The sequence below is a fragment of the Pipistrellus kuhlii genome, unplaced genomic scaffold, assembly GCF_014108245.1.
Source record: "Pipistrellus kuhlii isolate mPipKuh1 unplaced genomic scaffold, mPipKuh1.p scaffold_m20_p_1, whole genome shotgun sequence".
Taxonomy (NCBI): Eukaryota; Metazoa; Chordata; class Mammalia; order Chiroptera; family Vespertilionidae; genus Pipistrellus; species Pipistrellus kuhlii.
In genome coordinates this window covers 97,479,573-97,493,546 of record NW_023425404.1, presented here as the reverse complement: position 1 = coordinate 97,493,546, position 13,974 = coordinate 97,479,573, and the positions used below count along the sequence as shown (strand labels likewise).

At 35.8% G+C, this 13,974-nt stretch overlaps 1 protein-coding gene across 1 annotated transcript in view; it reads right to left on the bottom strand.

Moving 5' to 3' along the window:
• MDGA2 (MAM domain containing glycosylphosphatidylinositol anchor 2) overlaps positions 1–13,974 on the bottom strand; it is an 865,861-nt gene that overhangs the window by 279,734 nt on the left and 572,153 nt on the right. The window contains exon 6 of the mRNA XM_036457944.2: positions 5,003–5,272. Within this exon, the coding sequence (XP_036313837.1) occupies positions 5,003–5,272 (270 nt within the window). The remainder of the gene's footprint in view (positions 1–5,002; positions 5,273–13,974) is intronic.

The following is a 13,974-nucleotide window of genomic DNA, read 5'->3' as shown; positions in this document are numbered from 1 at the left end:
TGCTAATATTTTGTATATTTATATTAAATTAGTCCCAAACAAATATGTCTAATATTAAAAGTCAGATTTTTAAGTCAATCAATATTTTCTTCTTTTTAAAAATATATTTTATTGTTTTTTTACAGAGAGGAAGGAAGAGGGATAGTTAGAAACATCTATGAAAGAGAAATATCGATCAGCTGCCTCCTGCACACCACCTACTGGGGATGTACCCTCAACCAAACTACATGCCCTTGACCGGAATCAAACCTGGGGCCTTTCAGTCCTCAGGCCAATGCTCTACCCATTCAGCCAAACTGGTTAGGACAAGTCAATCAATACTTTCAATCAATATTTTCCCTTGAATAGAGTAAGGTAAATCAGCACTTTCAGAACAGAGAGTTATGATGTTCCTGGATGTTATAGCATATTTGTGTGTGTTTAAGAAGGTGTAAATTCATGCCCCACTGAATACATACTTTTGAATTCTTCTATAAAGGTTAAATCTATTTCAATATTGACATATTGTTTTATTTCTTCATGCTAGGAATCAGATCATAGCCAACAAAATAAAGTCTGGAATCATACTAAAATTAAAATATAAACCTGTTTACAATGTCACTTTGTAGTGGTCATGGGTATAAGATATAGATTGATGAAATTAAGGAGAAAAGGAAGGAAGAGAGGTATAAATGAGAATTGAGGCATCATGGAAGTCTGATGTGAATAATACAGTGTGTGCAGTGTGCTGCATAATGTGATGGCTTAAAGCATGTCTGAAGATGGCCTGACAGTCCTCCCTTCAGGAGGTGGAGATATTAGATTCCATCCAAGAACCAGGCTAGCCATTATCACTATCTTGATGAAGGGAATACAGTGATGACTGAATGACTTCAGAAGGTAGATTAGAAGAACCCATACAACTCTTGAGATCCTGGACCCTGGAATCTGCAATAATCTGGCAATTTTGAGGCCATCATATGGAGAAAATATATAAAGAGACTACTGAGAGAGGTGATGGGGAGGAGATGGGGAGGAAAGAGAAGAGAGAGAGAAAGAGAGAGAAAGAAGAGAGAGAGAGAGAGAGAGAGAGAGAGAGAGAGAGAGAACATAGTTGTGTTTGAGCTATTTAGTCCTAGAATCAAATATTTACACAAAAAAAACATAAATATGACTCTAGTCCCAGCCACCTTCTAATTCAATTTATGTGATACCCTTAATAATTTTAGCTGGCCTTCTCACCTCCAGATTTGTGAGCACAATAAATTGTTTTATACTACTGCTTTGTGAGGCTTGTCACACAGCAATGAATAATCATAACAATATCAGCTTTAAAATGAGCCAGTCACATTACACAAATACCTAATATGATCTCATAGATATACAGACTTTCCTAATTTTGTTTCATATAACCTGGCACATACTTAGGCTATTAAAGAGAGACAGGTGTCCAGAAGAAATGTCTAATATAAGCCAGTGTACTTAAAAAAAGAAAAGATGTCATTCACTCAATATATATTTATTATCTACTGTGTGCCTAGTAGTTTTTTTTTTTTGTTTTTTTTTTTTAATGTTCTAGCAATATACCACTAAGACAAAATATATATTTTTTGTCCATAGGGTCCCAAGACATAAAGACATCAAATAAAGAAATATGTATAAAATAATTCCAGGCAGTTATGTGATAAGAAGAAACAAAAACCATGCAAGGGATTTAGGAGTGCACTATTTAAGATGGAGTAATCATAAAAGTCATTTCTCAGAAGATTGTATTTTAAAATTAACATTCCAGGATGAACAGCAAATGCATCTGTCCTGACCCATGAAAAAGAGCAATAGGGATAATATGTCTAAAGTAGAGTGAGCAAAGAGGAGGGAGATGTGAAATGATGATGACAAATTTGAATTTCGTTTTAGGTGAGATGGGAAGCTATGGGAGGATCGGGAGATGGAGATGATTTCAATCATATTCTCTTGTATGAATACAACAGAGAAGATTAGGAACTGACAACAACCTTTGTCCTATTATTCCTTGGCAAATGGTAAAAATACATGTCTCAGACTTCACATCATAAGGTGTAAATGGTTGCCTAATATCTAGTTAATAAATGTGATTGGATCTAACACATACCTGACCCATAAAAATTTCCCCTGTTCCAGCTGATAGGAAAACAGGTAACACTCAGAGGACCCTCAGTAACCAAAGGGTGAGGATGGCAGAGGCATCATCAGCTCAGGTGCCTGAATAACTGCAAGGAATAGATTCTCTACGCCTACAACTACCTCCCAACACACACGCCCCAATCATGCACACAACATCACCATTATCAACTAGGCAAAACCTTGCACTCTTTCATGTAGAAAATCTAGTCTGCTTCTAGGTTAACAGTGAAAAAAAAACCCAAAACAAAAAAAAAAAGCCCCTTTTATAAGAGCGGCTAGACTGAAAAGATAATGAAAATGCTTTTTAATCAAGTAGGAGAGATATATCATTAGTTTACATGGGTCAGTAACTGTGGATGTAACAAGGTGTGGTCAAATTTAGAGTGTAGTTTGAAATTCAAAATTTAAAATATCAGTTAAAATTTTTGAAAATTATAATAATTTTTTAAATATTTTTGTGAAATTAGATAATATAATAGACTTTTCCTGACTCACTTTTCCTGAGAATAGATGACACAGAATCCTATAGTGTCATCTGCAGAATAGACACTTTCTTATGTAGAATTTTAAAAGGTAGTGAAAAACACAGATTCTATGATTCTTGGTCTATATAGACAAGTAATGAGTCAGAGACCAAATTTGATTAGAAGGATATCTTGAAGAAAATTGTGAGATGCACCTTTTTCCAAGCTTAAGTTGGCCGAGGGAGAACCTAGTTCACCATTTCAGTCCTACTGAAGTGCTTCCCATAGGGTCAGGTCTCCATCCCAAAGAGGACCCAAGCTGGTCAGGGGAGAGCATTTTGAATTTTCAGGTTTGAAGTTTTAACAGTATTTTGGATTATGCATCCAAAACACTAATAAATGTGTGCTTGCTATTTAAATGTACTGTAGGAATCTCTATTTGTAAGAATGAGCAGAAGGATCACGGTGTGCCTGACTTTTCTTCCTGAAGAAGGAAATATGAAAACACTGCATGAAAGTTGAAATGACCACAGGACACCAAAATAAATAATGTCTTGATCATGTTAGGAATCATGCTCTTTCAGCACAGGTTCAATTCACAACAGGAAAGAAATGAGGGAATTTCTAAATACAGTGAATCACAACAACAGGGAACTTCAGGTGGAATGGCATGTTATCTAACAGGACTTTGGAAAGCCCTGGGCTCAGGCTACCAATCATGTGACTAGGAAATCAACATATTTTCTTATCAAATTATTAAGCAACTCCTTGGGAGAAATGCAATTTCTTTAAAAAGTCTAAGAAAAAAGCATCACTGCTATATTTATAAATATTCTAATAAAATATTAAAACATGAAATTTACCTTCAGTTCTGAGCTTGTTATCTACATGGAGTGTTACCTAAAATGTTTATTTTGAAGTGTTTTATATTTAAAAAAAAAAATAAAATAATGAACTCAGAAACTTTCTGGATTTTTCTCTCCCTATGAAGCCTATACTTTCATTTTGTCCAAAGATATTCTCAAACGACAATGAGAATTCTATGCACGATATATCCTGGTGCTTCCTCAGAAAACCTGGTCTGTGGGTCTTGGTTTAATTACAGAAAAAGAATGGGGAGAAAATAAACCTAGGTTCTACTTCTACTGTATCATGACACAATGGACTGAAGACACTACAAAGATTTACAAATTCAGAGCACTTAAGGATAATTTCTTTGCTATAATAAAAATAAAACATATTTCTTTAACTGTATTTCTTGGCCTTTGTGGCAGAAAGTAGATGCCTCATGGTATTGTAGCAATTTCTCTCCCTGCAGTGTAATCTGGGACCCTCTGACAAGGTTATTTCTGTCTTCAATAAGGTTATGCTCAAACTTGATTTTATAAATTATGTGAATGACACTGCTGAGAGCTTTCTGATAATAATGACTATGAAAATATGTATTTCAGATGAATTAAAGGGATAAAAATTATAAATTGGAGAAATACATTTTAGATCATTTGTAATAACACAAATAAAAACTGTTAGGATGGAAAAAAGCAAATTATTTCCTGAGCATATATATACTGTGGATTAAGTTCATCCTTTACAAAAGGTGCCTGAGCAACACAGGCATTTTATGCTGGACACATTGCCCTTTGTACATGGATTCAATATAGCTGAGGATGATCCTGTGATCAAACTAGATTCAATGCATCATTTTTCTCTAGTGAGTTCCTGTCCTTGATAAAATAATGGAATAAAGGATTCTACATTGCATTCCTGACTTTTCAATGTCTTTCTCTAATCTCAGTCTGTTTAAACTCTACCCATTGTCTAAGACATAATGCAAATGTCATTAGATATTCTCTAATAATCTGTTCAAGAAGTTACTATATATTTTAAATATTTCTATAACGTTTGCTTCTGCTTGCCAAACACTGTATCATGTGACTATTAATTTATTCATTTAATTTTTAGTACCTGACAATAGAATCCTTGAATACAAGTTAATGTTTTATAGATATCTATATAATCTCACAATTTAAAAATCTGCTTCTAATAGGGATTTAATAAATGTTTATTAACCATTAAGTTGATAAATCTGTGAAACTCCTAAAGTAATCACACAAACTATATAACAGTGATTAATGGTCTATGCTACAATTGCATTTTAAACTTGTTTTTCACTAAAAACATATGATTAGAACTATTCAATGGCACCACTAATAGTATGTCATGAAAACTATTCAATGCAAATGTAAGGCATTGTGATTAAGATTTAGAAATTTTAAGTTTTATTTATAACTAGACATCATTCATTATTTATAAACATTTTTTTCTGTTTATGTATATATGCAAATTTGAGGAAATATTTTATATCAAATCTGTGTTATAATAATCTCTAAACTTACCTCTCACAATGATGTTGGTGGACTTTTTTGCAGGGTTTCCCACATTGTTATTGGCAACGCAGCTGTAAGTCCCAGCATCTTCTGAAGTGATGGCAGGTATGGTCAAAGTTCCTCCATGCAGAATAGTCTTGTCAGACAGAGGCCCAAAGGACCTGGCCCAGCTGAGCGTCGGTGCAGGTTGTCCTCCTGTCGTAACACACACTAATGTTATAGCCTCTCCAGGATTTACAACTATAGGGTCATCCACCAAGAGTTTAATTGACGGAGATGCTAAAAGACATAAACAAAAAAACACGTACCTATTTAGATCTACTACAACCAGAATTCAACAGCATGCTTTGTATTTATTCAAACAATTAAAGTATGGTTCTCTCTAGTCAAAATCTTATTGTATTTATCAAATTAAAATCATATATAATTATTATATACTAGAGGCCCAGTGGATGGAAATTTATGCACTGGGGGTGGGGGAGGGGCAGGTATCCCTCAGCCTAGCCTGCGCCCTCTTACAGTTTGGGTGTCTTCAGGGGAAGTCCTGCTTTTAACATAGCACATGTGTAAATACACATCCTACCAGTTGTAAATATTCTGTACATTAAAAGTGCTCACAATTAATTGTGTTTCCAGTCAGATTTTCAGATTGATAATCTTCCCAGTACTTAACGATAGAAGGCATGGGTCACCATAGCAGTTTCTCTAATGTTAAAGATCACTACCCAGTAGATGGAGCGTTGGCCAGCAGAGGGTCCTGGATTGGATTCTGGTCAAGGGCACATGTCCCTGTTCTATCCCCAGTAGGGAGCATGCAAGAAGCAGACAATTATTTCTATCTCCCCCTTCCTCTCTAAAATAAATAAAAATATAATAAAAAATAAGTATAAGGCTGATGATGAGAAGGAGAATGAAGGGTTGGGAAGATTAAAAGGAGGAGAAGAGGAAGAAAAAGAAGGGAAGAGAAAAGAAAGAAGAAATGCCAGTCTACTGTTTCTATAATATTTTCCAAAATCCTAAACCCAGTAACTACAATCTGAACAATATATTTTAGGAAATATCTCTGAAAAGGGAATTCTTCCCTCCACTCTTAGGGGGGAAAAAATTGGGGTGGGGCGTGGCCTAAGCCACAGACACTTCAGTGCAAACAAAAAAGCGATAGAATTAGCCTCTTGATTCCCATATCCAAATCCCAAACATTTGGATGTTTAAGAGCAGAGAGGACCTATGTGCCCCTTCGGGATTGAGATCACTGAGTGTGATTGGCTAGACATACTGTGAGTCTCACAGAAAAAGCTCCATACTTGATAGGAACAACCCTACAAAAGTGGAATGGAAGGAGAAGAGAGACAGGCCAAGCTAATTGACCTCACACAATAGGAATGAGGGAGGTCTCAGGCCTATCAAAAAATTCAGCCCTCATGTCCCTCACTTTGGTAAGCATAGCACCCCTTTGAAATTATTATTTTTAATTAAATTTATTGGGATGACATCTGTTCTTTACACCATACGTTTCAAATATACAACTCAATAAAACATCATCTACACACTACATTTGGTGACTATTGCTCCAAAGTCTCTTTCTGTCCCATCCTCCCCACCTTTGCCCACCTCCACCTAGCTCCACCTCCTTTCCCTCTATCTATCACCACACTTTCCTCTGTGCTTATATTTTATGTATATATGTTTTTTGGAATAATTCTTCACATTCTTTCATCCAATCCACTCTCTCTCCTCTGGCAGCTATCAGTCTGTTCCTTGTATCCATTTTTTAAAAAATCTGGTGGCTTGTTTCCAGATCTTGGCTATTGTAAATAATTTTGCTATTAATATAGGGATGCATATATTGTTTCTGGTTGGTGTTTCAGTATTCTTAGGATATATCCCCAGAAGTGAAAATCAAAAGATAGCACAATTTTTAATTTTTTGAGGAAACTCCATAAAGCTTTCCATAGTGGCTACACTATTCTACATTTTCACCAACAGTGCACAATAATTCCCTTTTCACCACATTCTCTCCAGCACTTGTTATTTGTTGACTTATTAATATTAGCCATTCTGACAAGTGTGAGGTGATACCTCATGATAATTTTTATTTGTATATCTCTAATGATTAGTGACCTTGAGCATCTTTTCATATGTCTAATGACCATCTATATGTCCTCTTTGAAGAAGTGTCTATTAAAGTCCTTTGCCCATTTTTTAACCAGATAGTTCATCTTTCTGGTCTTGAGGTGCTTAAATGGTACATTTTCACAATGGAATGCTACAAAGCTGTAAAAAATAAGGAACTCTCTTACCAAATGAGACAAGATGGATGCCCTAGAGAATATTATGCTAAGTGAAATAAGCCAGTCAGAAAAAGACAAATGTCACATGGTCTCACTAATATGTGGAATCTAATGAACAAAATAAACTGATGAACAAGTTGGAACCAGAAGCATAGATACATGGAACAAGCTGGCCATTGCCCCTGAGAAGGGAGGTGGGGGTGAAGGGATTAGTTAAAGAACATATATGCATACCCCATGGACAATAATTTGGTGAAAGCCAAGAGAGGAGTAAGCTGGGCAAGGTGGGGGGAACTAATAAGGGAAAGGTATATCTGCAGTAATGTCAACATTAAAAATCTATAATAATAAAAGCACAATATGCAAATTGACCAAATGACTGAACAGCAGAACAACCATTTAGACAACCTTCTGGATGACTATGTTATCACATGTTCTGGCTCCAGACCCGCCAAGGCAGAGGCAATGTGATTGGTCAGGGTGGGGGCGCCATCACCCCACAATCACCCTGCAGAGGGAGGCCCAGGCCATCAGCCAGTGGGCCCTATTGGTGGGCTCTGCTATCACCCCAAAGAGAGAGGCCAGGCCACCCTCTGAGGGCGACTGATCAAGGGGCTCCACTGAACCGGAGAACCCTGGGTGTGTAGTAGTGGATACAGCCAGCACCAGGCCAAGGGAGGTATAGGTAGGGAGTGGGGCCATGAGGCAGCTGGGGCTGTGAAGGCCTACCCTTGCATGAACTTTGTACATCAGGCCTCTGATTTTTAATTTAAAAAATCTGGCAGAAATGGCAAACCCACATTGATTTCTACAATTATTGCAGAATAGGTGGTTGTGATAAAAATATAATTAAAGTTTAGACGACTATGAACATATACATTCAAACCTGAGTTTGTAAACTGAGATTCATGCCCACTACAATTTTAGTGAGTCAGTTCCTCATAAGGTCCTCTGGATGTGTGATGGAGATATTTAGTTTGGGGTTAATTATGAATATATTCTGTAGGAAGAAAATACAATTTTAGCTGAGATCAATGACTTTTCGGGTATTTTATATTTACTGCTACCTGACATAATTGATTATTTAAGATAAAGATGCTTTTAAAAATTGAAAACAATGCATTGCTAATCATCTTAGACACTTTGGCCATCCATGGATTAGGACTTCTAATTTTTAAATAGGAGTGTAGTTTTCCACTCCAGACTTTTCGATTAGATATAAAGCTGTTAGTTGCCTTGAGTTAGAAATATTTTAATATGTATTTCTTTGACTATACGTAATTAGAAAGTGAGTCATAGAGAAAATCAAGAGTATTGGGAAACATAAAAAACAAAACAAAACAGAATATGCTCCAATTGAAAAAATCCTCAGCTAAAATAGAATTTTTCTTGTTTTGAATTCCCCCCAAAGCATGTCCTGATACAAGTAGTGTTTGAGTGGAGATTCCAAGATGCATATTAATAGATCAGAGAAGGGAGAGAGGAATAGAAGAAGAGTAAAAAAGCACTTATGAATGTGTTGTCACTGTAGGAAACTTGGCTCCCTGCTATTGGAAAATCTTTAAGAGACAGTTACATGAAACATACTCAGAACTCTCCTTCTGAAGAGCAAAGAGGCTGAGCAGGGTGTTTATCTACCAACTCTTGTCTCTAATTAGTTGAGGAATATTTTATGGTTTTTAACATCCCAGCCTTGTGCTTTGGCTGAACACATTTCAGGGTCCAGAGAAATTCTTCAGACAGAGGACATTGAATGTGGAATCTGTGAAAAGAAACCACAGTAACCTCCAGAACATTCTATAAGAAGGCAGGATCCTATAGTGTCTGCCAGGACATCCTTTTCATGTAAATTCAATGACCTGGCTGACAGTTCCTCCCTTAGGACCTGGGGCTCACCTGGAAATGCAGCCCATCCTCCCCGTGTGGAGTTGTTGTGACTTGGACATAATGTGAAAAAGATTAAGAAAGAAGAACAAGGAACAATTTAGTGGTGATTAGGGGCACTTTTATTCATCAGGAGAGTGGCACAAAATGAAATTAATATGAGTACATCATGAGTTAAAGGAAGACAGGAGAAAAATACTATGAATAAACTTTTGCTTCTATTTCATGGCCCTACATTTTTAAAACTTGAAAGTTTGAACTTGAAAATTTGAAAGCCGAGTAAAGGTGTTTCTTAAAAATACATAAAAGTCTACTGAAAGTGACCTTGTTTACAACACCATGGGTTCCAAACAAGGAGTTCTCTAAATGGGTTGTGTTTGGTTGGCAAAGCATCTTTTGTTAGGAGTGAATGTCATTAAGTATTGCTTATTCTCCTTAGTACAACACATTTCAACACCTTCATTTTCTAGTATTCATTCATTTAATATTTATTGAACACATACCCTGTATTACTAGGATCTCTGATAGGCACGTGGGATATATCAGTAAACAAAGAGCCTAAGAATCCTTTCACTCAAGCTTACATACTAGTAGGAAGAGAACCAGCATTCTCCCCATAACTCCCATTGTGTTAGGTAACTTAACATACTTCCATCATCTGCCTGCTCTCTGAAGTCATGTGCAAGTATGATCTCTGACCAGTATATTTGTGCCATTAGATCACAGTGAGTCAAAAAGTTTGCCAAAATATACTTCAATGAAATAAGACTTTACAAAATAGAACAATTGTCATTTATATTTTGAAATAGTCATTGGCCGAAACCAGTTTGGCTCAATGGACAGAGCATGGGCCTGCAGACTCAAGGGTCCTGGGTTCGATTCCGGACAAGGGCATGTACCTTGGTTGTGGGCACACATCCAGTAGGGAGTGTGCAGGAGGCAGCTGATTGATGTTCCTCTTTCATCAATGTTTCTATTTCTCTCCCTTCCTCTCTGTAAAAAAAAAATCAATAAAATGTATTTTTTTAAAAATAAAATAGTCATTGGTCAAACTAGAAATGGAACTTAAGTTCCAAGTTGAACAAAAGATAATAAATTCAAAAATGTATTTCAGTTAATAAACTATGCTAGTAGATGACTTATTAATACTTAACAGCCTGAAAAATTGTCTTAAACACTGGGAAAACATGATGAAGAACATTCATAATGAGGAGTGGAAAATTACTGACCTTGCCTGGAGGGTAGAAAGTTACTACTCCCTCCCCCTCCTGGACCTGAAGGCCAAGTCAACAGTCTGGGTTAGTCAAGGCTAAAAGAACAGAACGAACCAAGAAGGAAGATTAGGCCATCTGGCCGATGCATGCAACCACAAGGTTAAGCGATATAGAAACGACCTCCACCCCCTTATTTGAAATGTGCATAAAAAGCTGGATTTGTAACTGCTTGCTGCTGTTTGTTGCCTGCTCCATCCTGGCGGCGGCAGCAGCCCAGATTCGAATCTGTAATAAAATTTGTTATTTGACTCCGCAATTGGCTAGTTGGAGTTGTTTCCCGGGTAGGGGTCTCTGCCTCTTGGGTGGTCTCTTCTCCATTCAACACATACCACATATATCCCTCTTCCTTGATAAACAGTCCCTTAATGTTTTCCAACGGATGAAATCTTAGAAAAATGTGGTCTAATTCAAGTTTACAAGAAATTAAGCATCAATGTGCTATTGCTGCAGAATCCCATTTTTACTCATGAAGAAAAAAAATATCCAAGCTAAGTACTTCCAACTAAGGAGTTGGCTGGCCATGAAATTTTCCTGTTCTTTTTAGATTTTAGATGATACTAGAATTTTAGAAATACTGTCAGCATGCAAAAATGTCCTCTTCATAAGATCAGTAGAGCATGAGTTTCCTAGCCCTGCTGCCTGGAGTTCTCTTCCAGTGCTCACCCACTGGTAAACTAGTAGTCCAGTGCTTTACCATGCTCAAATGTCAATATTAATTATTCACCAAATTCTTAGATTTTTTGTCAAGCAAAATGAGTTGCTTCCTCCTTTTTATAAGCATAGCTACTTATAATACCCAACTCCTACATTAGAACATTTACCCTTTCAATGTGAACTATTTAGGACTAGAACATCAGGATGAAAAGGATATTTTTTTTAATATATATTTGTACCAACAAGACACAGAAAAGAATTTGTCAAAGAATTAGGAGTTCAGTATATCTTATTGAATATAAGAATGTTGAATTTAAAGATTACAGAACAGAAACTCCACCTAAACCTTAACAATTCATCACAAATTTAATAAACAAATAAAAAAAACAAATAAACAAAGAAAAACCAACATGAAATAATGTGACACATGCCTCAGGATTTCATGAGCCATTCATAAAAAAATTTGACAATTTGACAGTTCTCTCAATGTTCAATCCATCTAAACTTAACCATGCTTTATGTTACTATCAAGATGATGACAAAAAAAAATTATCTGTTGGCATTTATTACACCACTAAATGTAGCATATCATTTGTCCATCTTTATACTTAATTATTTGCTCAGGTATAACACATAAATTACTATTAATAAACCATGCAATTAAGCCAGATTAGGATCCTGAAACCAAAATAAATAATGCATGGCTTTTGTTATAAGAGAACTAGTATGCATATAATTCAGTATGGACTTAAAAAAACAGTCAATATCTAAGGCTTTTCTGTAAGTGTGATATTGTGCAGCAGCAGAACAGATAAAGACATCAGTTCTAAGACCATCTGCTGTTGATCTTGCAGCTATGCCCCTTAAAGCTTCACCAGAGCAACCAAGCAAATAGAGCAATAATTCTGATCTGGCCACCACAGCTGCTGACATGAGTTGAAGCAGCTGGTAATTTTATCACCACAATTATAACAGAGGGATTCATGTAAAACAGTACTCTTATCAACTACTCTCTTACTGGTCTGATAAAGATTATTATTTTTATATTATACATTCTGAGGACACGGTATTATAGTGTTGCATTTTGACTCCTTTTATGATTCAATAATTTCATTTTATAGTAATTTTGATTAAACTTGACTCATAGCTAATCTTAAAAACTAATGTTGAATAGATTTAACTCAGAGAACCTCTCTTTGCTCCTCTAAACATCAAGGGAATTACATTAAATACTTTAATTTTTTTATTGCTTAATGTATTACATAACTCTCCTTTTTCCCCCATTGCCATGATCCTCCTCACCTGTCTGCATTCATTGGGTATGCTCATCTGCATACGTACAAGTCCTTTGGCTGATCTCTTACTTCTTTACCCTCTGCCTTCCCTCATAGGTTTGACAGTCTATTTTATGTTTCTATGATTCTGTTTCTATTTTTGTTCATCAGTTTATGCTGTTCATTATATTCCACAAATGAATGAGGTCAGGTAATATTTATCTTTCTCTGACTGGCTTACCATAATGCTCTCCAGGTCAATCCATGCTGTTGCATATGGTAAGAATTTCTTCTTTTTAGTGCAGCATATCTATGTCTTAAGTTGTCTTATGCATGATATGTATAGAACTTGCTGGTGCCAATTGCAGGCATGTGTTTTGATTTGCCATTGTCAACCGTGGAGTTGGTTGACACTTATATAGACAGGGTAAATAGCAATATTAAAATATTTCCTCTAATTAATTTACTTTCAACATGAGAAATTTGTGCACCAGGCCTCTAGTATAGATGTATAGATATTTAGATATATAGATATTCATAACCCATGAATATAGACAACAGTGTGGCAAAGGCTTTGGAGGGACAGATGAAGGGAGGAGGGGATCAATGGTAAAAAAAAAAAAAAAAAGGCAAAAAATAAAACAAATGTTACACATGTAATACTTTCAACAATGACGATAAATTTTCAAAAAATTAAACAAAATTGTAATGTTAGAGACCATGCAAATTGGTAAATAAAAAATATAAGAAAAATATTGTAGAATTTACTTTTCACTTTTAAATAGAACAGTTTTTTGTTTGTTTTTTTTAAAGATTACTGGTCTTCTATTAATAAAAAAAATTGTAAGCAAATATTTTTCTTTACATTTAAAAAACACTGCAATGAATATGTGGCTGCATGTAGTCTTTTGAATTAGTGTTTCGAGTCTCTTGCAATTCCAGAAGTTGAATGGCTGGGTCATAAGGCAGTTCTGTTTTTAACTTTTTGAGGTAGCTCCATACCACTTTCCACAGGGACTGCACCAATCTGCATTCCTATCAACTGTACAGAATGGTTCCCTTTTCTTTACATACTAGCTAACACTTGTTGTTTGCTGATTTATTGAGGATAGCCATTCTGACAGACATGAGGTGATATCTTATTGTGGTTTTAATTTGCATCTCTCTGATAATTAGTGAAACTGAACATGTTTTCATATATTTATTGACCAATCATCCATATTTTTTTAAGTCTTTATTGTTTAAAGTATTACATATGTCTCCTTTTTTACCCATTGACTTTTCCCCAGCCACTCCCCAGCCTCCCCCTAGTGTCTGTGTCCATCGATCATGTTTATATGCATGTATACCAGTCCTTTGGTTGATCTCTTACCCACACTCCTTCCTCTGCCTTCCCTCTGAAGTTTGATGGTCTGCTGGATGCTTCTCTGTCCCTGGATCTATTTTTGTTTATCAGTTTATTTTGTTCATTATATTCCAAAGTGAGTGAGATAATGTGATATTTATCTTTCTCCAACTGGCTTATTCACTTAGCATAATGCTTTCCATGTCCATCCATGCTGTTGTCAATGGTAAGAACTCTTTATTTACTTATTTTTTTTACA